Genomic DNA, 21362 nt, shown 5'->3' with positions numbered 1-21362 from the left:
TACTGATGCATATTTTATTAGACAGGTCGACTTGGCTATACAACTTGAGGGCCATGAAAGACTTCAGTGAGAGTTTCTATCTTGTGCTGTCTCAAAATCAGTGTTCACTGTGCAGATTTTTGTAGCTCAATCCACTGATAAAGCATGCCCTTGTTGGAATGAGCCCATCTTAAATTTGAGAAGTGCGAGTTTTGATATCTTGAGAGAGTTACACAAAATATCCACATGTCCACATATGTGAGGTAATGTACTTATTAGTTATTACCTTAGTTATTATATAACTTAAATTCATGAGTAAGTGTTCCAATGAAATATTTCCAAATCCCTAGATTGGCAAGTTGGAACATGCTTGCTAAGACTACAAGTCTGATCATATTTTAGTCATTATAAGTGTTGTGGTTTGTCAACAGCGGAATGTTTCAGAAAATATTCACACTGTTTAAACTAATACATATTTATAAACCACGGAAGGAGATAGATAACTGTAGGCAATGCATTTGGAGTTACTCACAGGATTCTTTTACAATTGTGTCAGTCAGTGTTCCCACCTTTACAGTTTTCCCAGATTAATTTAATTACAAATGAAGCATGAACTGGCCGCATCTGCTATCCTGGAAATGTTTTCCCATTAGTGTTTAATTTTGTGGCCAATTTGTTTCTACTGAAATGAATTCTTTAATTTTTTTCCATCAGAATTTTATCTTGTGTCTATTGGATATTTCATATGGTGCTGCTAGACAGCCATTCTGGCTTTGCCAGATAATATCCTTGTAGATCTGGCATTTCTTTTAAGAATTTCTTTGCTGGCTAGACTTTGTGTTCCTATAACTGAATTCTTGAACTTCTCTATTACACAAAATATCCATCCTGTCCACATATGTGAGGTAATGCACTTGTTTGCCCTGTTTTGTTGTTATTAATAAACTATTCATTATTGTTTTATGAGACTTGTGTAAGGACTCAAAGTAGTCTGTATAGTATAATCATCTCTAAAATATTTACATTATATTTTACAGTACTAGTATTAGCCTTTACAGTACCTTTTAAAATCTATAGGTCTGAAATTCTATGGCAACAGTTATTTTATGTAACATCAACACATCAAAATATTATTGTTTATTTTAAAAAATAACTGAAAACTTTTTAAAGTGTGCTTTTATAGTATTTAAAGACTAAAATCTGTCTTTATAGTGTTAAATAAATGGATTATTCTGAAATCATACAAGTTATTAGCTTATGTATCTGCCTCTTTTCTTTTAAAATTTGATAGGACACAGGGAAGCCAAAATTCAGTTATTAAAAATATTTATTTTGTGGTAGAGTATTGCATTTTATAATACTGTGTGGACTACTTATGTATTAAACTTAGTGGTTTTCTTTTTAGTTTTAGTATAAGAACCATGGTGAACCAATGTTAATATTTAGTAATGGGTATTCAAAATTCTATTCGACAAGGACACTCCTTGAATAACATAAACACAATCCTGAGATTCTCTTCTTTGGTTATAGAGCTTAATTATGCTCACTTATTACATCAGTGAATAGTAATATGGGGAGAATTAGCAACCGTTCATAGCTAGCTAATTAGCAGAAAATATTGGACAATTTCAGTTAATAATAGGGATTTATTACACGTGGTAATTCAGTCAGTTCAGTCACTCAGTCGTGTCTGACTGTTTGCAACCCCATGAACCGCAGCATGCGTCCATCACCAACTCTCGGAATCTACCCAAACCCATGTCCATTGAGTCGGTGATGCCATCCAGCCATCTCATCCTCTGTCATCCCCTTCTCCTCCTGCCCTCAATATTCCCCAGCATCAGGGTCTTTTTAAATGAGTCAGCTCTTCACATCAGGTGGCCAATGTATTGGAGTTTCAGATTCAGCATCAGTCCTTCCAATGAACACCCAGGACTGATCTCCTTCAGGATGGACTGGTTGGATCTCCTTGCAGTCCAATGGACTCTCCAGTCTTCTCCAACACCACAGTTCAAAAGCACCAATTCTTCAGCGCTCATCTTTCTTCACAGTCCAACTCTCACATCCACACATGACCACTGGAAAAACCACAGCCTTGACTAGACGGACCTTTGTTGGCAAAGTAATGTCTCTGCTTTTTAATATGCTGTCTAGGTTGGTCATAACGTTCCTTCCAAGGAGCAAGGGTCTTTTAATTTCATGGCTGCAATCACTATCTGCAGTGATTTTGGAGCCCCCCAAAATAAAGTCAGCCATTGTTTCCACTATTTCCCCATCTATTTGCCACGAAGTGATGGGACTGGATGTCATGATCTTAGTTTTCTGAATATTGAGCTTTAAGCCAAGTTTTCTACTCTCCTCTTTCACTTTCATCAAGAGGCTCTTTAGTTCTTCTTCACTTTCTGCCGTAAGGGTGGTGTCATCTGCATATCTGAGGTTACTGATATTTCTCCTGGCAATCTTGATTGCAGCTTGTGCTTCCTCCAGCCCAGCGTTTCTCATGATGTACTCTGCATATAAGTTAAATAAGCAAGGTGACAATATGCAGCCTTGACGTACTCCTTTTCCTATTTGGAACCAGTCTGTTGTTCCATGTCCAGTTCTAACTGTTGCTTCCTGACCTGAATACAGGTTTCTCAAGAGGAAGGTCCGGTGGTCTGTTATTCCCATGTCTGTCAGAATTTTCCACAGTTTATTGTGATCCATGAAGTCAAAGGCTTTGGCATAGTCAATAAAGCAGAAATAGATGTTTTTTTCTGGAACTCTCTTGCTTTTTTGATGATCCAGTGGATATTGGCAATTTGATCTCTTGGTACAAGGACTTAAAGACCTTATACAAAACCTAAAGGTATTTTGACTAACTTAGTTTATGCCTGCAATTATCCTTAGGCAGAGAGACTAAGTGTTGGCTATGAAATTAAGAGGTTGGCTTTAAAGGGTAAATTCGTTATCTATTGCTGCGTAACAAATTATCCCCAAACAAATTTCCTCCAAACTTAGTAGCTTACAATGATACACATTTATTATCTCACAGTTTCCATGGGTCAGAAATATGGGCACAGTTTAGCTGAGTTCTCTGCTTTATAATCTCTCACAAAGCTAAAAATTAAAGTATCAGCTATGGATGATGTCTAGTCTGAAGACTTGATTGTGGAAGGGTGCGCTTCCAAATTCACTTAGCTAGTTATTGGAAGAATACAATCATCAAAGACTTGAATTTAGGGCTTAAGTTTTGTTTTTTGGGTTTTTTTGCTGGTGATTGGGGATGAGGACTTCTCCCAGTCACTTGCCATGTGGACATTAGCAAAATAGGAGCTGTTTAATCAGAGCCAGCAAGAGAGTCTGCTACAAGATGAAGACTGTTATCTTGTATAGCTTAATCATGGGAGAGACAGCCTATCAACTTTGCTATAGAAAAGAAAATTCTATAGAAAAGAAGCAAGTCATAGGCCTAGTTCACACTCAAGGGGAGGGCATTCCACAGAGACATGAATCCCAGGATGTGGGGATCAATCTGAATCATCTTAGAAGCTACCTACCACAATGAACAATAATTGTTTGATATTGCCATACTGTTAATTTCATTTATTCAGTGGCTCAGAAGGTAAAGAATCTGCCGGCAGTGCAGGAAATCTGGGTTCGATCCCTGGGTTGGGACAAACCCTTGGAGAAGGGAATGGCAGCCCCCTCCAGTATTCTTGCCTGGAGAATTCCATGGACAGAGGAGCCTGGTGGCTATAGTCCATGGGGTCTGCAACGAGTAGGACTTGACTGAGAGACTAACTTTTCACTTTCTTTCTTTCATACTATTAGTACATCTAGATAATGGTGTAGCATTTTCATATTTATACAAAAATTAAAGATTTGTGGTGATCTAGATACCTATGATAATCTGCATGCTTATGTGCTCTATTTCAATTCATCTTCCTATTTCTGTGGAGTCTTTTGTCCACAGGAATTCTAGGAGATAGGCATTACTTGGATAATGTCTTAAATTATACATAGTACAGGTGTTTTCATGATTAAATCAGCTATAACTTGACCATGCGCAAGAACTGTAGCACGTCTTGCCTGACAGTAAACCCTACATGTTAGAATTGTGGGTTTTGTGTCACCAAGAATAATGTATTCTAATAATAATAGTGTCAAAGCCCCAGTTATGTGTTGGTACATAAGATTTTTACTATTTAATAAACCAAGGTATTTGATGTTCTATTAATAGTGAAATTATTGGTAGACATTAAAAGCATCTATATCAATAACAAAGAAATATTATTTCCCCTGGGAGTTCAGAGGACAGACAGGGAGTTTGTGGGTGTTGGTGTCTTCCCCGTAGTTAAGTCATTAGACAGATTTTAGGCAGTTGTCCTGAGTTTTACTAATATGAGGTCATGATTTTTTTTTTAATTGGAGGTTAATTGCTTTACAATGTTGTATTGGCTTCTTCATCATAACATTGTGAGTCATCCGTATGTATACATCTGTCCTCTCCCTCTGGAGCCTCCCTCCCACCCCTCTAGGTATCACAGAGTACTGGCCTAGGCTCCCTTTGTTATATAAGCAGCTTCCCACTAGCTATCTGTTTTACGCACGGTAATGTATACGTTTCAATGCTACTCCCTCAGTTTGTCCCATCCTCTCCTTCCCCTGCTGTGACCACACGTCTGTTCTCTATGTCTGCATCTCTATTCCTGCCCTGCAAATATGTTCATCAGTACCATTTTTCTAGATTCCCTATATATACATTGTTGTTGCTGTTTAGTCACTAAGTCATATCCAACTTTTTTGAGACCCCATGGATTGTAGCCCACAAGGCTCTTCTGTCTATGGGATTTCCCAGAGAAGAATACTGAAGTGGGTTGCCATTGCCTTCTCCAGAAAATGTAGGTCTCCTGCTTGGCAGGTGGATTCTTTACCACTAAGCCACCAGGGAAGCACATACATGCATTAATATATGATATTTGTTTTTCTCTTTCTGACTTACTTCACTCTGTATAACAGGCTCTAGGATGGGGTGATGATTCTTTAAATGACACCTTTCTTTGTAATATTTGTATTTTCTTGCTGTATGTTACATGCTAAGTCACCTCAGTCATGTCCGACTCTTCGCAACCCTGTGGACTGTAGCCTACCAGGCTCCTCTGTTCATGAGACTCTCCAGGCAAAAATACTGGAGTGGGTTGCCACACCTTCCTCCAGGGGATCTTCCCAACCCAGGGATCGAACCCACATCGCTTACATCTCCTGCACTGGCAAGCTGGTTCTTTACCACTAGTGCCACCTGGGAAGCCATTTTCTTATCTATAGCTTCCTAAATCACAAAGAATAGAGGCCCTTTTAAATGTTTTAAATAAGGATCCATTATTATATTGATTTCTAGTTTATTTACTTTTAAAGTATACCTGAAAATGCCTGGTCAAATGTTAGATATTTTCTAACTTGGTAATTTTTAATTTTAACATTTTGCTTTCTGTTTGATTCTCCTAATTCATATCTGAGCCCATTTGCACAGAGGATATAGTTCTTGTTATGTCAGCTTTGAATCTACCCCATAATTGTTTGAAGGTTTCCTAAAATCTATCTTTCATCTTTATTTTGAATCTTTAATGAAAGAAAAACTTCTGAAATTGCCTTATGTAATATATTTTCTATTTTAAAATTTTACACCACTGAGTTATTTAAATCTTCCCTTTTCTAATCTGTTCCTTTTAAAATATTTTCCCACATGAGGCTAACAATTAATTGAGTTAATTGGTACATATCTGCAGTGCAGGACAATAAGTGTCTAATAAAAATCCTGAATTCTGCACAAAATATTTTGCCTGTACCCCTGAAGTTTAGGAAAATCATTAATTATATCTCTCAATTTGGCTCTAGACCAGGGTTTTAATTCGACTTCAGTGGATCTGACTTGAGTTTTAAAAATGTTAAATGCAGTATTCTTTGCTAATAAAAACTCCAAAGACAGAATATCTCATTTATAAAACCAGGTTGTGTAGAAAAAGAGAAATGCAGAGGGTAGCTTTCCGAATGTTGCAAAGGCCTTGACAAAGTCTCCATTGGAATTTGAATTTTATTTAACAGGCTCAGAATGCCAATTAAAAGAGCTGAATACAGTAAGTCCCCTACATACCGTCCTTCAAGTTTTGAACCTTCAAATATGCGCACGTGTGTTCACACGTCCAATGGTGTAACTTAGTTCAGGTGTCTGGCGTACACTGTCGCAGAGTGCATCCTGTGTAAGTGTCTGTGCTTTTGTGTACTGTACTGTACAGTAATGTATAGACTACAGTAGTGTAGTATCTTTATTTCAAGTCCAGGATGTCCAGAAGCAAGTGTAAAAGCAGTGGCATATAGCCGATTATGATAGTTGGGTACCTGGGCTAACTTTATTAAATTTATGAACACATTGAACTTACAAACACGCTCTCAGAACAGACCTTGTTCATATGTAGGGGGCTTACTGTATTGACTATTAAGTATTTTATCTCCTAATTCATCTACTGTTGTTGTTTAGTCACTAAGTCGTGTCTGACTCTTTTGCGGCCCCATGGACGGTAGCCCACCAGGCTCCTCTGTCCATGGGATTTCCCAGGCAAGAATACTGAAATGGGTTGCTGTTTCCTTCTCCAAGCTGTTCTTAAATATTTTAATTTATTGCTTGTGTCCCCCATAAAGATCATTATTATTCTATCAAATCATCTTTCTCAACTTTATCAAGGAAACAGAAAGATTTAGAGTTAAAATGTGACTTATTTTGGAAGGAGGAGTTCTTCCAGGAAGAGCTAAGACTTTAATACAGACCAACGCCAGACTCACAAAAGAGGGAGGCCACTCTGTTCAGCCAGGAGCGTGTGCTTGTGAGTGGTCGACAGTTATGTATTAATGAGTCTGTTCCTGACTGAGTGACTATCAGAAGCCGGGAATGACTGACTGGTTAACATGCAAAAGCTGTGTTCACTGACGGCAGCGCTTGTCGAATGACTGAACAGATTTAAAACAGGTTCTGGTGGTTCCTTGCTCTCATGGCTTCAGAACAATGAATCTTTTCCTAAATTTATGGAAATACATGTTTTTATTCTCACAATTTGGGAAATAACGGCCCAGACCAAACACAAAACCGTGTGAAAGGGTTTTTGCCAAGACTTGACAAATGTTTTCTCTGTGTGAAATACAAAACAGACTTTATTCTGGAAGGAAAAGATAAGCCAGGCATTTAGAAACAGGGCTGTCTCTCCTTTCAAGAAGTGGGTGAAGGGAGATTTCAGTCTTCCTTAGCGTGTCTATTAGAGGCTGATAAGTCAAAGGCCCTCAGATGCCACATACAGATCATACATAACTAAAGGGGTGAGACACTAAGACCTAAAGTAAGTAACTTAAAGTGAGTAATATAATATGTGGTAATAAGAGAATGCAGATTCTTCTAAGGAATTCAAATGGAATTTGTGTTTAAAACAGCTTTCTGGCTGTTAAGAAAGAAAGAAAGAGAATGCTTTTCTAATGAGCTGGACTTGTGTCTATGAGCTGGACTTGTTGCTGAACAGTAGCTACATAAAAATAAAAACTTTGTTAGTTTGTTTCTTATGAACTTATTCTGTTGCATTGTGACCATCTAACCTTCGATGGAAACACAGTTTAGTTTCCATCTTTCCATCTTTCCCTCTCATTTTCTGAAAGTGTAGACCTGAGTTCCATCCACAGAACAGCATCCAATTATAACACTTTAAGAAAAGACTATTTTTATAGGCTTAAGTATGTCACATTAAGCTTGTGATGAGATTAGATTTGGGAGCATGACTGTCCAGAGAAAACAATGGTATATCTTTATTTGTGTGATAAGGAGGCATTTTAAAAAAGGAACTAAAACACCATACATCATGGAAGCTGTGAATATAGCTATGCCCCTGCAACTAGTAAGCCCTGTTGTTACTGATCAGCAAAACCTTGGATTCATTTTAAAACGATCTTTCTCATCACAGGATGTGAACCCATTCCTGTCCGCTACCTTGAGTGGAGCAACATAGAGTCCATCATAGCCATCGCCTTTTCCTGCTTGGGCATCCTTGTCACCTTGTTTGTCACCCTGATCTTCGTGCTATACCGAGATACACCTGTGGTCAAGTCCTCCAGCCGGGAGCTCTGCTACATCATCCTAGCTGGCATCTTCCTTGGTTACGTCTGTCCCTTCACCCTCATTGCCAAGCCCACTACCACCTCCTGCTACCTGCAGCGCCTCCTGGTCGGCCTCTCTTCTGCCATGTGCTACTCCGCTCTAGTGACCAAAACCAACCGCATCGCACGCATCTTGGCAGGCAGCAAGAAGAAGATCTGCACCCGGAAGCCCAGGTTTATGAGCGCCTGGGCCCAGGTGATCATTGCCTCAATTCTGATCAGCGTGCAGCTAACCTTGGTGATAACCCTGATCATCATGGAGCCCCCCATGCCCATCCTGTCCTACCCGAGCATCAAAGAAGTCTACCTTATCTGCAATACCAGCAACCTGGGGGTGGTGGCCCCTTTGGGCTACAATGGGCTCCTCATCATGAGCTGTACCTACTATGCCTTCAAGACCCGCAACGTGCCCGCCAACTTCAACGAGGCCAAGTACATTGCCTTCACCATGTACACCACCTGCATCATCTGGCTGGCTTTCGTGCCCATTTACTTTGGGAGCAACTACAAGATCATTACTACCTGCTTTGCAGTGAGCCTCAGTGTAACGGTGGCCCTGGGGTGCATGTTCACCCCCAAGATGTACATCATTATTGCCAAACCCGAGAGGAATGTCCGTAGTGCCTTTACCACCTCGGACGTGGTCCGCATGCACGTCGGCGACGGCAAGCTGCCCTGCCGCTCCAACACTTTACTCAGCATTTTCCGAAGAAAGAAACCAGGGGCGGGGAATGCCAAGTGAGTTGTCTGGCCTGGGTTTGCCTTTTCTATTTCCCTCTCTGTCTCTCCCTCTCTCTTTCCATTTTCTTCTATTTGACTAAAGCATGTTCTTCCATTTCCCCAATGTTTTTCCTGTCCTTTCTTAATCTTTTCTTTTTTGTTTTCAAATCTCACATTCTGTTGCAGTAGGAGTGTGTTAGTACTGAAGGTCTTCATTGTTTTCATTTCTTTGAAAGAGCAAGGAGTGTGAAGCAACAACCAGCTGAGCACATATTCACTCTTACCTGGAATCTACGGCTTCTCTTCTGCCCCTAATGTTTTCCTTTCGCATGGGTTCTCCTGTGGAGTATCTGGGGTCTCGTCAGAGATGCAATCTCTAGTTCTAATTTCTAGTTTAGATTATGGTTGAGATAGTTTCTGATTCACTTTTTGTATCACTTTGGAGTCATACCATTACTCACCTGGGATTTAAGAGGGAGGAAATTCAGCACCTGGGGGAACTGGCCTATTTCAAAATTTGAGTTTAGTTAAGCACCAAGTATATCCTGAAATAAGTTCCCTTATGCAACTATCTTACCATGCACCTCCTCTTTATTTTATGTGTACTGTAAACTTCATAATGCTACACATGAACTGACCTATCTCTACTACAAGGTTATGATCAGAATGATTTCTAGCCATCAAGCACCAAATGAAACAAGAAACCAGATTAAGGTAAAGAGCTCAAACTCGAGAGTCAGTGTGAACATCACAGTCCAGCTTATTACTATTTTGGTAATTTTTCTGAGTAGTTTATATAATACACACATTCCTGTCTTTTTCCTGACTCTGTTTTGCAGGGAAGCATATGCTAAAATTTGCATGTGTCATCTCATTCTGAGACCCATGAAAACAGATTTCATGTCACATTTACAACATTTAAAATAACATGCATGCTTGAAGTTCTAACAGTCATTTAATTTTCCAAAAATGAAACTATTTCCCCCAGTAGCAGTATTAATTTTACTTTTTGAAACAATCCTATGAATATGAAGGCTTTTAATAGTAATAGTTATGTAATTGTTTTAGAACTATTCTGTGCATTTGAATAAGTCTGCAAGGTAAGAGGAATGGGTGTTATTTTCCCCCTTTTGTTAAGTGAGGACACCAAACCACTGTGAATTTGTGTGACTTTTAAGTAAATTCCATTTAGTTGATTATTCCATTTAGTTATTCTTTGCCTAGGCCTTAACTGGCATGAAATTTCTCATCATAACATATGTCAAAAAATCTACATGTCTTAAATTTATGGGTTTTATATCTTTGCTTGCAAAGCAGCATCATGGGTCTCTTTTACAGAAACCATATAATTGGTTTGAGGCTCAGATGAGGGAGTCTCTAGGAAATAAATATTTTTGAAGTCCATCAAGTTTTATTATTACTTCAAATAAAACATCCATGATTTTTTTTCAGTGTTAAGGATGAATTCAATAGTTTATATCTACTTCTTCATGAAATTCTGATTATTAAAGCCACTTACTTGTTTTCTTCCCTTGCCCTGATTTTTCATTGTAACCAACATCCCCTCAGCTCCAGTGAGCATGAAAGCAAAACAACAGTGCCATGAAATGGAAAAAAAAAAACAAAAACAAAAACAACAGACCAGAGCCACAGAGTCCAGATGCACAATGGCATCATGACAATTATCATTTAGATGGAAGGAATGAGAGGAAACAAAATGAAAAGAAGGGAGAAAACACTCTTAAAACTTGACTATTTGTGAAGACTAAGAGACTTCTATTGCATCCCATATGGCTTTCTGAGTGTTCCGTTCCACCGTCTACCATTACTCAGCTCCATGTTTTCTAACTGCCTTCGTTAACGGTTCTTCAGAAATTTTATGATTTTTGGTCGTGAGTCATTTCTGAAAACTGTTCTTCTAACCATTTAATGGAAAGAGGGAACCTATGTAATCAAGATATCTTTTGTTGGTACTCAGGATTATGCATTTTGACAGCTCTCTCAGTGATTCTGTGAGAGACAGATATGGGCACCTGTCCAAGAGAGCAGTGACTAATCCTTGGTACACATTGCTTCACTGCTGGGATAAAATGAAGTTAGATTACTGTGTATACAGTCCCCAGGTATTGTGCTTATTCTTCTCACACCTGGAACTGCTTTCATTAGGAGTTGAGAATATTCCCAGCATTATCATGAATTTAGAAATTAATTTCATTGGAATCACACTTTTGAGAAAAAAATCATCTTGGTCTAAGTTGGGCTGGTTGTCTTGGAAGCGCTACTTTCGGCATTTAATGCATTGCTCAATTATTGGCTATCTTTTATTTATCACATGTTATTAGATTCTGACAATAAGAAATAATACTTCTAATTAGTAATCCTAATATGCAGCATTCTTTGTACAATTGGTAGCTCCTCCAAAGTGTATCACACAGCTGAGCTGACCCACAGAGGGTATTTGAGGCTAAATTTCCATGGAAAGCAACCATTTATTTACTCATTTTTCTCACTTACTCTGCTGTGACTTCTCCTGTAACTCTCTATGAGACTGTACTTTTAAAATATAGCAATAATCTCAGGGCCTGTTTTTACCTTTCTATTGCTGCTTTATGATTTCCTGGTTTGTCTCCAAAGTTGCAAAAACCACAAACAATCTAATATTTTCTACAGCAACAAAAATCTAGCAGAGTTTTGCCAACTGAAGCAAAGGGCTGAAAACTCTAGGGAACACATCACCCAATGAGTGCACTGCCATTCTGGATGTGCAATCCCTACGTTTATGGTGTACTGTGGGTGTTCAGCAGTCTGCATATGTAGCTATAAACACAGAACAGATGCTGTAATGAAGAGCTTCCAACTGATCTATCTTTTTTGATATTATTCTGAGCAGTTGCAAGTCCGACTATATTCATACCAGGCTGTTTCTGAGATAGAGGGTATGGCTGATGTTGTGTGTCTGTTTTAGCAAAGTTTACTTCAATTTGTTGTTTTGTTCACAGCCATATATCTGACACAATCAAAGGTTTGGGCACTTGCCTTTATGTTTTCTGAAATAAAATTTAGGAGGAGTTTAATCAATACATTGGGTGTTTGGATTACTTGAGTTGCTTATAGTTAGAAGTCCTAGTAGATATAATCCTGTCCTGGAAGATCAACTGAATAACATGATTATCTTTGACTGGGCTAATATCTTAAGCTGTTAATGTATTTGAATGGGAACATATTCAGGCCCTAACTTAATATAAATATATTGGTAAAATTCTCTTTCTTGGCAGGAGAAGAAACATAGAAATCCATAGATATGAGTAATTAAGTTATTTAGGTCTGAGTTACTTGTCACTTCCTTTTAAAGCAAAATGAATTAGCATTATGCAACTAAAAGCTTAAAACATTATGTAAATGGCATGCTTTCTTTAAAAAAAATAATTATATCAATGGCTAAATGTCAAACTAACATTTCTAGTCATTTTTCGGATAAATAACCTCAATGAGTGCCAAATAGTTTGAGGGCACATGGAGCTGAAATGTGCCAACACACTGCTGTAACTTTTTGGGGTACATAATTGCAAACAAAGCTAAAAACAATGATAATCACCAGAAAAATGCATTAGATTGATGCAGAAGGTAATTTTAAAACATAGGCTTCTAAGTAAATAGTGTATTAATATGTTCTTGTGATTATTTCTTAAGCATCTGTATATATGCTTTTAATGAGGGCAAAAGCTAAGTGAAATACTAAGTGGAATGATGCTCTGAGGACATCTTCCTCTTGATCTGCTAGAAACATATTGTTTTGTCCACAAGAAAAGGTAAAGAAGTCTGCAGCATTAGTGTGTATGCTCTAATCTTTCCTTCTTTGATTATGAAAGGAACTATGGCTGTTAGCTGGAAGACATCAAAATCAAACAGAGATAACATGTTCTCTTTCATAAAAAGAACTCATTCACTCTTCTAGCTTGTAAATGAGAAAATCTGTCATTTTAAAAGTATTTTTCTCTTAATCATATACTAAATGGCTTTAAAAGTCATTGTGGTTCTTCACTTGGTTTTATAGTAACTTTCAGAAGTTTTCTTGAAGTGCTCATCATAGAATTTTACTACTTGAGAGCAACATTCATGGTGGATATACTGTTTATTATCCACTTATTTAATCAACAAATGTGTCAAAAGTAACTATGCTTCATAAAAGCACTTAGATACTTGGTATGGTGCTAGTTAATATTTAAGATAAAAAAAGATTAAAGAGATGGGGACAGACTGCACCAGTCTTGCAATATAGTAAGGGAAATACTAAAAAATACAACTAAATATGCTGGGTTAGGTGCCATAATAGAGGACCAATATAGCATCTTGTGTGTTCAGGGAAGAAAGAGATTCAGCCCAGCTAAATGGAGTGGAGTCTATGGAAAGATGAGGAAAGACTTCTTGATAAAAGTATGAAAGTGGCATTTGAACTTAACCATAAAGGATGCTTTTCAACAGGAGAAAATGTGCTATGGTGAGACCATTTCACATGCACAAAATAATTTAAGCAAAGAATTCAGAAATATTAGTGTACTTCTGGTTTAAAATATGGGATCTGTTGAGTAAAGTACATGGAGAGGTGTAGAGTGGGAAAATTTGTAAATACAGAAAGAGGACAGATTACAGATAGTGATCAATATTCTAAGAAGAAATTTGGATATTTTTTATGGAGACTACAAGATGCATTAATAACTTTTGTGAAATTTTATGATCATGTGTGAACTTTATGGGAATAGATTGACTGTAGACAGACTAGTTAATTGAGTGCTACAATAATCCAGAAGACAGGTTAAAAATAAAAGGTTTAAATGAAAATAAAGAAAGAAAAGTGAAACCCAAAGCAAGAATATGAAGAAGTTTTCTGAGTTTAATTCATTAGAACTGAAATATTGATTTGGGGGGAGGAAGAAAGGCATGAACTATAGAGATTATTGTTTGAACAACTCTCATAATTTCAGCTACAACTACCATGTAGTAGTTGGTAGTAGAAAAGTACAACTACCATGAAAACTGATAGGGAATACAGGAACAGGACTGGGGAAATGTTGCTAAGTTGGGTTTCAGACTTAACCAATCAAAAATCCTGTAACAGTAATTCAAACAGAGGCATCCATAAGTTTATTTAACAATTTAAGTCAGGAGCTTAAGACACAGATCTGAGCCAGAGCTCTAGATTTGAGGATTAATTGTCAATGTTTACAGTGGCCAAAAGAGTGATTGTGATGTGAGAATAGAAGAAAGTCAGAGGAAGAACATTAGGGAATACTTACTTACATTTAAGAGAGAAGATAAATAAGGAAAAACTGAAAGCAATAAACAACACATAATAAAAAAGGCGGGAAGGGAACAGAGAAATTTTGCATTATCAAGGAAATCAAGCAAGAGACTATTTTAGTCCACTCTGTCACCATAGGAAAATCCCACAGACTGGAGGCTTAAAAGACAGACATCTATCATTTCACAGTTCTGGAGGCTGAGAGTCCAAGATCAGGGTTTCATTATGGCTGAGTTCCAGTAAGACCTCTCCCATTTGGGTTGCAGACAGCTGCCATCTAACCCTAATCATCTCCCAAAGGCTCCACCTCTGAATACCATCATGCTGGGGGGTTAAGATGTCAACAAATGAATTTAAGGGAAGCACAACCCTTCAGTCCCTAACAGACTGTTTCAGGGTGATAGAACTTGGGATTTCCATGGATGGAGACACCATGGTTATCCTTGAGTGATTTTAGTGGTGTGATGTGAGTAGAACTTTTATTGCAGTAAATTGAAGAGTTCATCATTAAAGGAGTTAAGAAGTTTAGACAGTATCTAAGGAGGCCAGGGAAGAGGGGGGAGTGCTATAATATAGGAGAAATGTAAGCTCACTTACAGTATCTGAGAAAGCAGCTGACAGACAAGGAGAAATCAAAAATATAGAGATCCTACAGTTTATGCTGGGCAGTCTGACCCAGAACTGTGTCCTTGCAAGAGAGCAATCTGACATCAGTTGACAAGTGTCAAATGAAGCACCGTCTCTGCTGAGCATGTTGATTGTGGTTGATGCTGGTTCTCATTTAGTTGCCTGTCATTAGAAAAGAAGAATCAAGCTGGGAAATTAGAGACATTTTAAATAAAATCTGAAGATGCAAACCTTTACTACTGATCTTATCAGGTCTCTGGGGTTACAAACATTGTAAGAGTTGAGACGGGACGAACGTGAGAAAGCTGCACAGTAAGGCGTTCTGTCCTGGCCTTGTGAGTGAGCTGGAGGAGTCCCCGCTCCTAAGTTCAGGTCGTCTGTAGAAGAAAGAAGGGTGCTGTGTATTCAGAGTCAGACTCAGATGAAAGCGAAACCGTTCCCTTCATTCAGTTCTGATTGGAAGGGGCTAGAAATCCAAACCCTTGGCTCTGTTCCTGACAGCCAGTCATAGTGCCTGAGCCTGCCAGAGAGGGGATATTTTGTTTGGGGTAAAGCCTTTATGCTCCCTGGAAAAAACAAGCTGAAATGCCTTTACTCTCTGAAGTAAGTAACACTATGACCTAAAAGCACATCAGCCGTAATTTAAGATGAAAATAAGTTAGTGAGTAAGTTGTGTGTTGAGGAGCGGCCATGGTGAGAGGCCATCTTTAGAGACCACGGGCTAAGTGCTGGGGCTGGGGGATGAAGGACATGAGCACATGGGGGACGGACACAACTTGTTCCCAGCAGGTGCAGCAAATCTGCAGTCATCACTGTTTACTTTCCCCACCTCTTCTGAATAATATACTCATTCTGCAGATAACACAGAAATAGCTGCTTTCAGTACTCATATTTTATGTTTTCAAATTCTATGTTGAGAGCATGGGGCGCGGATTCTGCTACAGCTTCAAAGAGAACATATTCCTTTTCAAAATAGGTCGTCTTTTATATTTCTTTCAAATTCAAATGAACTTGCATGACATACATATTCGAGTTCTCAAACTTAGGATTTTATTCTCCTATGTTTATAACGTGTAATTTCTGAACTGAATTCAAAAGCATTCCAAATGACATCTATAATGACCCAAAGTAGTAACACGGAACATTGTTGTATAAGTAAAGAAACTAAGACTTGGGAAGTTTAAGGCCATTTTTGTGAGAGGAATAAATGGGACTAAAATCATTTTATCACTTTAATTAAAATATGATTTTAATCACTTTTATGTTTGTTACCTTAAAAATGCATTCATTCACACCTGCATTCAATAAAATGAATGAGGCATGGAGTTTGCCATTAAGAAGTTCACAGTTTAATGGTATAGCACCCCGTTACAATAAAGTCCAGTGAGTGAAATAATAGGAAATGGTACAATGTGGTGATTTAGGTGGGTGTATAAATTTCGAGTCAGAAGGTTACTGAGTCTGGGCTCCTTATTTTTGCAAGGTCCCACTATGTAACAGGTAATTTTTATTCTTGGTCCCACTCTATGTAACAGTCACCAATTAAATGAGAAAAACTATCAGAGGAGACACTGGAGGCCTACAGGCTAAAACATGATCACCGATGTTCTTAAATCATAAGAGAAAAGCTTATAGGCTCACTAATTAGAACTCTTTGACTTCACGTTACAGAAGCCAAACTAAGCTGGCCTAAGCAAATTTATTTTCCCTTTGTATAAATAAATGGAAAAATTTATAGAGTATAGTACAATGCTTAACACACAGGAAAACCTTAATAACTGTTAGTTAGTGACACTAAAGTTATGAAAATGGGGGAGGAGGTATGAAACATAAAACTCTGCACTACCCCTTCACGTGAAGAGAGATCTGAAAGCTGAGTGTGTGTGTCATTACTATCATTTTATAATATCCACACTGGAGAGAATGGAGGAGCTGTGTGTCTGCTGAGAGCCCAGGCGTGCGGGTGTTACTCACTGCGAGGTGTGCGAGGAAGGACACCCTGTTTGACACGACTTGGCACCCTGTCCATGCTTGGCCACAGCTAAAGAGAGATGAGATCATTTGCATTCCATCTGTTAGCCTCAGTGTCCAATGTAAAGTGTTATCTACTCAAAGGGAAGCAGGCCATGTGAGCAACATGTTTGTAAAACTAGTTCAGGAGCAGAAATATTAGCAGCCTGCACAATGAAGAAACTGAGAAGAAAGGACCAGAGGATTTGGAAGCTTCATGTCGAGAACAGAGCCTATAGGCTCATTAGTTAGAGCTCTTTCGAAGCTAGTTATTAAAGCCAAATTAAACTAGTCTAAGCAAAAGGGGGTGGGGTATTTCATAGAAAGAATATAAGGAATAATTTCTGATATCTTACGGTAACAGTTTGGAATGCTTCTGGGCCACAAAATGGACTGGTCTCCTGAGGACAAAGGTTTCTGTGCTCTATGTAATCTCCTGGCTCCCTCCATGCCTCCTTCTTCTCCTCATACATCTGCTTTCTCCATTTCTGGACCCTCTCGATCAGTCCAAGGACAACCATCCCAGAGCTCCCGAGTTTACATGCTGTTATAGGTCCAGTTACTGAAGACACTGCTTCAATTCCCTTGACCTACATGCCTCAACATAAAACAGGCAGAAACTGATTGTTTCAGCCTGACTCAGATGTCTATCCCGGGTCAAGGAGATGATGGACAAAGGATGGAGTCACAGAGCATGAAACCATCTCCCAGGGGCCCATCTCTCCTGGGAGGCAGTTCTCAGAAAAGCGGTATAATTATGACATGAGCAGAAGCCCTACAAGTGTCTCCACAAGAGTGATTCCATCTCCATCCCATCAACCCTCCTTTCTTCTTTGACATCTGAATAAGTTACTTCTAAGCACCAGCATTTTATATTTAGAAAGTCTGATGGAAAGAAGCTCTCAAACTTGCAGGTGGTAACCAGTCAGCCAAATAATCACCTAACTGTGCAATATGTGAGTGACTATTACACACTCCAGCAGATATGCCAATGGAGGGGCGAGAAAATGCATCACTCTGGCATAGCATTTGTTATGAAGGGAGGAGGGGTAGAGTCAGACAAATGTAAAAACTAGTCCTTGTCTTTGCTACCTTACAGAGGATCCTGGCTGTAAAATACTTCTAAGTTGCCTGAAGATGAACATAGCATATGTGTGCTAAAGTTGCTTCAGTTGTGTTTGACTCCTTGTGACCCTATGGACTGTAGCCTGCCAGGCACCTCTGTCCATGGGATTCTCCAGGCAAGAATATTGGAATGTTGGAATCAGGGGATCTTCCTGACCCAGGAATTGAACCTGCATCTCCTGCATTGCAGGCAGATTCTTTACCCACTGAGCCACCTGGGAAACCCCAAGACAAACAGAGAAGGAAAAAGCTGTTTTTTAAAAAGGAATTATAGATCACTAGGATATTGTGCTCTGAATGAATTAAAATACATCATAAGTTACAGGCCAATGATAAAATATTACTTATTATTAACATTGGTTAATAGAATAGTGAAAGAAAAATCAGCAAATATTTAATCCAGTTAACCAAAAAAAAGTGCCTATAATTTGATTTTATCTCAGAGGGGTAAGGGAAATCTACTATAACTGAAGGCAACTTAATAACACCCTCTATGCAGATTATCTTCAAGATAAATGAGGAGTCTGCTGCTAACAAAATCAGGTCAAGTCCCTAGTGATGCTGCTAAAGATATTGAAAAAGAATTACTTAAAAGAAATCAATAACGATACAAAATACTTTCCTGTCTCTGACTTCTCAATTGTAAAAATATATACTGTGAGCTTGCCCTTAGTAAATGCTCTCAGATCCTGTGGGAATTAATGTCATTTTCCACTTGATTAAACTTCACACTGCTTCTTATTTGGCTTAGGTGGGTGTGGGATGGGGGAGTAGGAAAATGTTAACAAAGAAAAAAAATGAAGACTTAACATGATCAATGTAAGATAAAATAAGTTATGATAATAGGGCAGCAAGGGGAGAGGAGAGGGAGCAGGAGGGGTGGTTATAGATCCATCTCCGGGCAGTTTAGGGACTTTAGCCAGTGATTCTGTCAGTGTCTTATTGAAAGAGATAGAGCTGCAAGCCATTTTAGTAAGGTTTTCTGTAGCTCCAACTGTTTAAAGTCAAAACTTATTCCAGGGCCGATCCTAGTATGAAGTTACTCTTGCTCTGATGGTTAGGATGGGCTCAAGGCCTGACACACTCCTTTTAACGTTAGGAAGAAAAGCTCTAATGACGCACTCACACACCTAATGTGTGCCCGCCATTGAGACAAGGGCAGGGATTCCATGGTGAACAAAACAGATTCAGCCCCTGCCTTTGTGGAGACTTGGATCCTAGCCAGAGGACCAGACATTAAACATGTAATTACAGGTGTAGCGAGTGTTTGTAAGGATAAATACAAGGTGTTACAAGAGTGTTATGAAGAGGATCTAACCAGTCCTGATGTGTAGAAGCTGGACATGTTCCCAGGATGAAGGATTATTTAGGTTAAGACTTCTGAAGGAGAAAGGGGGTTAGCTAGGACAGGAAGGGAGTTAGTGGGGCAGGCAAGTCAAGGAATCAGAGTGTAAAAGCTCTGAGCTAAAAGACCAAAAAAACAAAAGCCTCTGGTGGCCGAAGGACATCAAGCAATTCCAGGATGCCAGAGGTGAGAATAAAGGGAAGTGTGAGAAGGAGGCGAGAAGGGTCAGCTCAGACCAGATCACGCAGGGCCTCCAGAAGGACCTCAAAAGTGTGGTTCTCATCCTCTGAGCAATGGAAGACCGCCCCTGTCACAAAGCAGGGGTGGGGGGACACTGTCGTTAGTGAGAAGTGTGCTTTAGAGTCAGCACTCCACCCTCCGTGTGGAGGACACGGGAGAGCAAGGTGCAACTTTGCATGCTCTGGGAGGAGGCTGGTAGGAAATTATAGTGACCTGACCTAGAGTTTTGACAGTTGTGGGTAAAGAGAGTGAACATAGAGAATTGCTTAAGAGGTAAAAATAGAAGGAAAGATTGTTCACAGAAATTCAGAGTAGGTGGAGATGTGCAGTCACTTCAGGGTAGTTTAGCTCCAAAGCCCATAATACATGAACTGTTACCAGATTAAATGTGTTATCACACCCAAGATGTGGTTGTTCTATAAGAGAGGGAGACCGATAAGACCCAAAAGCAGAGAAAAGCAGTTACTCAAACAAGCATTGGAAATGGTCATAGAGCTCTCTAATGAGGAGACAAGGGAAGGAGATGGTGACCCATGGGCTCTGAAAACTTAGGTGCAAATGACAAGATGATTCCCAGGACTAAAAGGACGAAGCAAACTATATTGGCTTAATGCCACCAAATGTTTTAATATTGAAACTTGCAGCTTTCCACCCCTTCTTCTGATTCCCTGAGAATGAGTAACTATTAATTATTGTCTTTTCCTATTTATATACAGTTTTGTATTCAAAGTCCTATACATAATTTTCCACAGTTTCCTGAAAATGCATTGAAATTCTGTAACCAAAAATCAGCCGATACAGAGCATTGCCATCACCCTGGAAAGCTTGCTCATGTTCCTTTCTAATCCATCCCACTATCTAGCTATTGTTATTTAGTCACTAGGCTGCGTTTGACTCTCTTCTGTGACCCCGTGGACTGTAGCCCTCCAGGCTCGTCTGTCCAGGGGATTTCCCAGGCAAGAATACTGGAGTGGGTTGCCATTTCCTTCTCCAGGGGATCTTCCCGACCCAGGGATTGAATGCTCGTCTCCTGAATTGCAGGCGAATTCTTTACCATTGAGCCACCAGGGAAGACCTCCACTATCTAGAAAAGTGAAAGTGACAGCCCCTCCGTCGTGTCCGACCCAGCGACCCCATGAACTGTACCCTGCCAGACTAGAGACCACCTTTATTCTGATTTTCATCCCCATAGATTAATCTTGCCTGTTCTCAATTCATAAAAGTGAAGTTGTATACTTTTTTTCTACCATCGCTGTGTATTGTATTTTATTTTTTATTGGAGTGTACTTGCTTGGCAATGTGGTGTAATTCCTGCCATACAATAAGGTGAATCAGCTCTATGTATACACATATCCCCTTCCTCTTGAGCTGCCCTCGTCTACTGCCATCCCACCCCTCTAGGTCATCACACAGCACCAAGTTGATCTCCCTGTGCTATATAGCAGCTTCCCACTAGCTGTCTATTTTACACACGGTTGTGTATATACATGTCAATCCTTCTCTACCAGTTTGTCCCACCCCCACACGACTTTCTGTCCAAAGGCAACTTTCAGAGATTCTCTTTAACATCTTCAACTGTTTCCGAAACTTACTCATTACCTCTTAGTTAAGAACCTCCGCTGGCACTCTGAATCTGTTCTTTGAATCTGTTCTTCTCTATCAAGATGTACTGAAACTTGAAAATTATCTCCTTACCTCTTTGAAGTTCTCTTCTTTCTGACTTATTAGGCTCTTGGATTCTGGTTGCCATGAGAGCTTTTCAGTGTCTTTAAATGGTTTTTCAAAATATTTTACCTGGCTTTTTGGTAGTTGTTTTCAGTGGGGGAACTAGTTTATCCCAAGGAA

At 39.2% G+C, this 21362-nt stretch overlaps 1 protein-coding gene across 3 annotated transcripts in view; it reads left to right on the top strand.

Moving 5' to 3' along the window:
* The window catches only part of GRM1 (glutamate metabotropic receptor 1), a 402017-nt gene that overhangs the window by 359791 nt on the left and 20864 nt on the right, over positions 1-21362 (top strand). For all 3 annotated transcript variants that reach the window (XM_070461683.1, XM_070461684.1, XM_070461685.1), the window contains exon 8: positions 7959-8889. In XM_070461683.1, the coding sequence (XP_070317784.1) occupies positions 7959-8889 (931 nt within the window). The remainder of the gene's footprint in view (positions 1-7958; positions 8890-21362) is intronic.

This window comes from Odocoileus virginianus, chromosome 34, assembly GCF_023699985.2.
Source record: "Odocoileus virginianus isolate 20LAN1187 ecotype Illinois chromosome 34, Ovbor_1.2, whole genome shotgun sequence".
NCBI lineage: Eukaryota > Metazoa > Chordata > Mammalia > Artiodactyla > Cervidae > Odocoileus > Odocoileus virginianus.
This window is presented reverse-complemented; position numbering and strand designations above follow the sequence as displayed.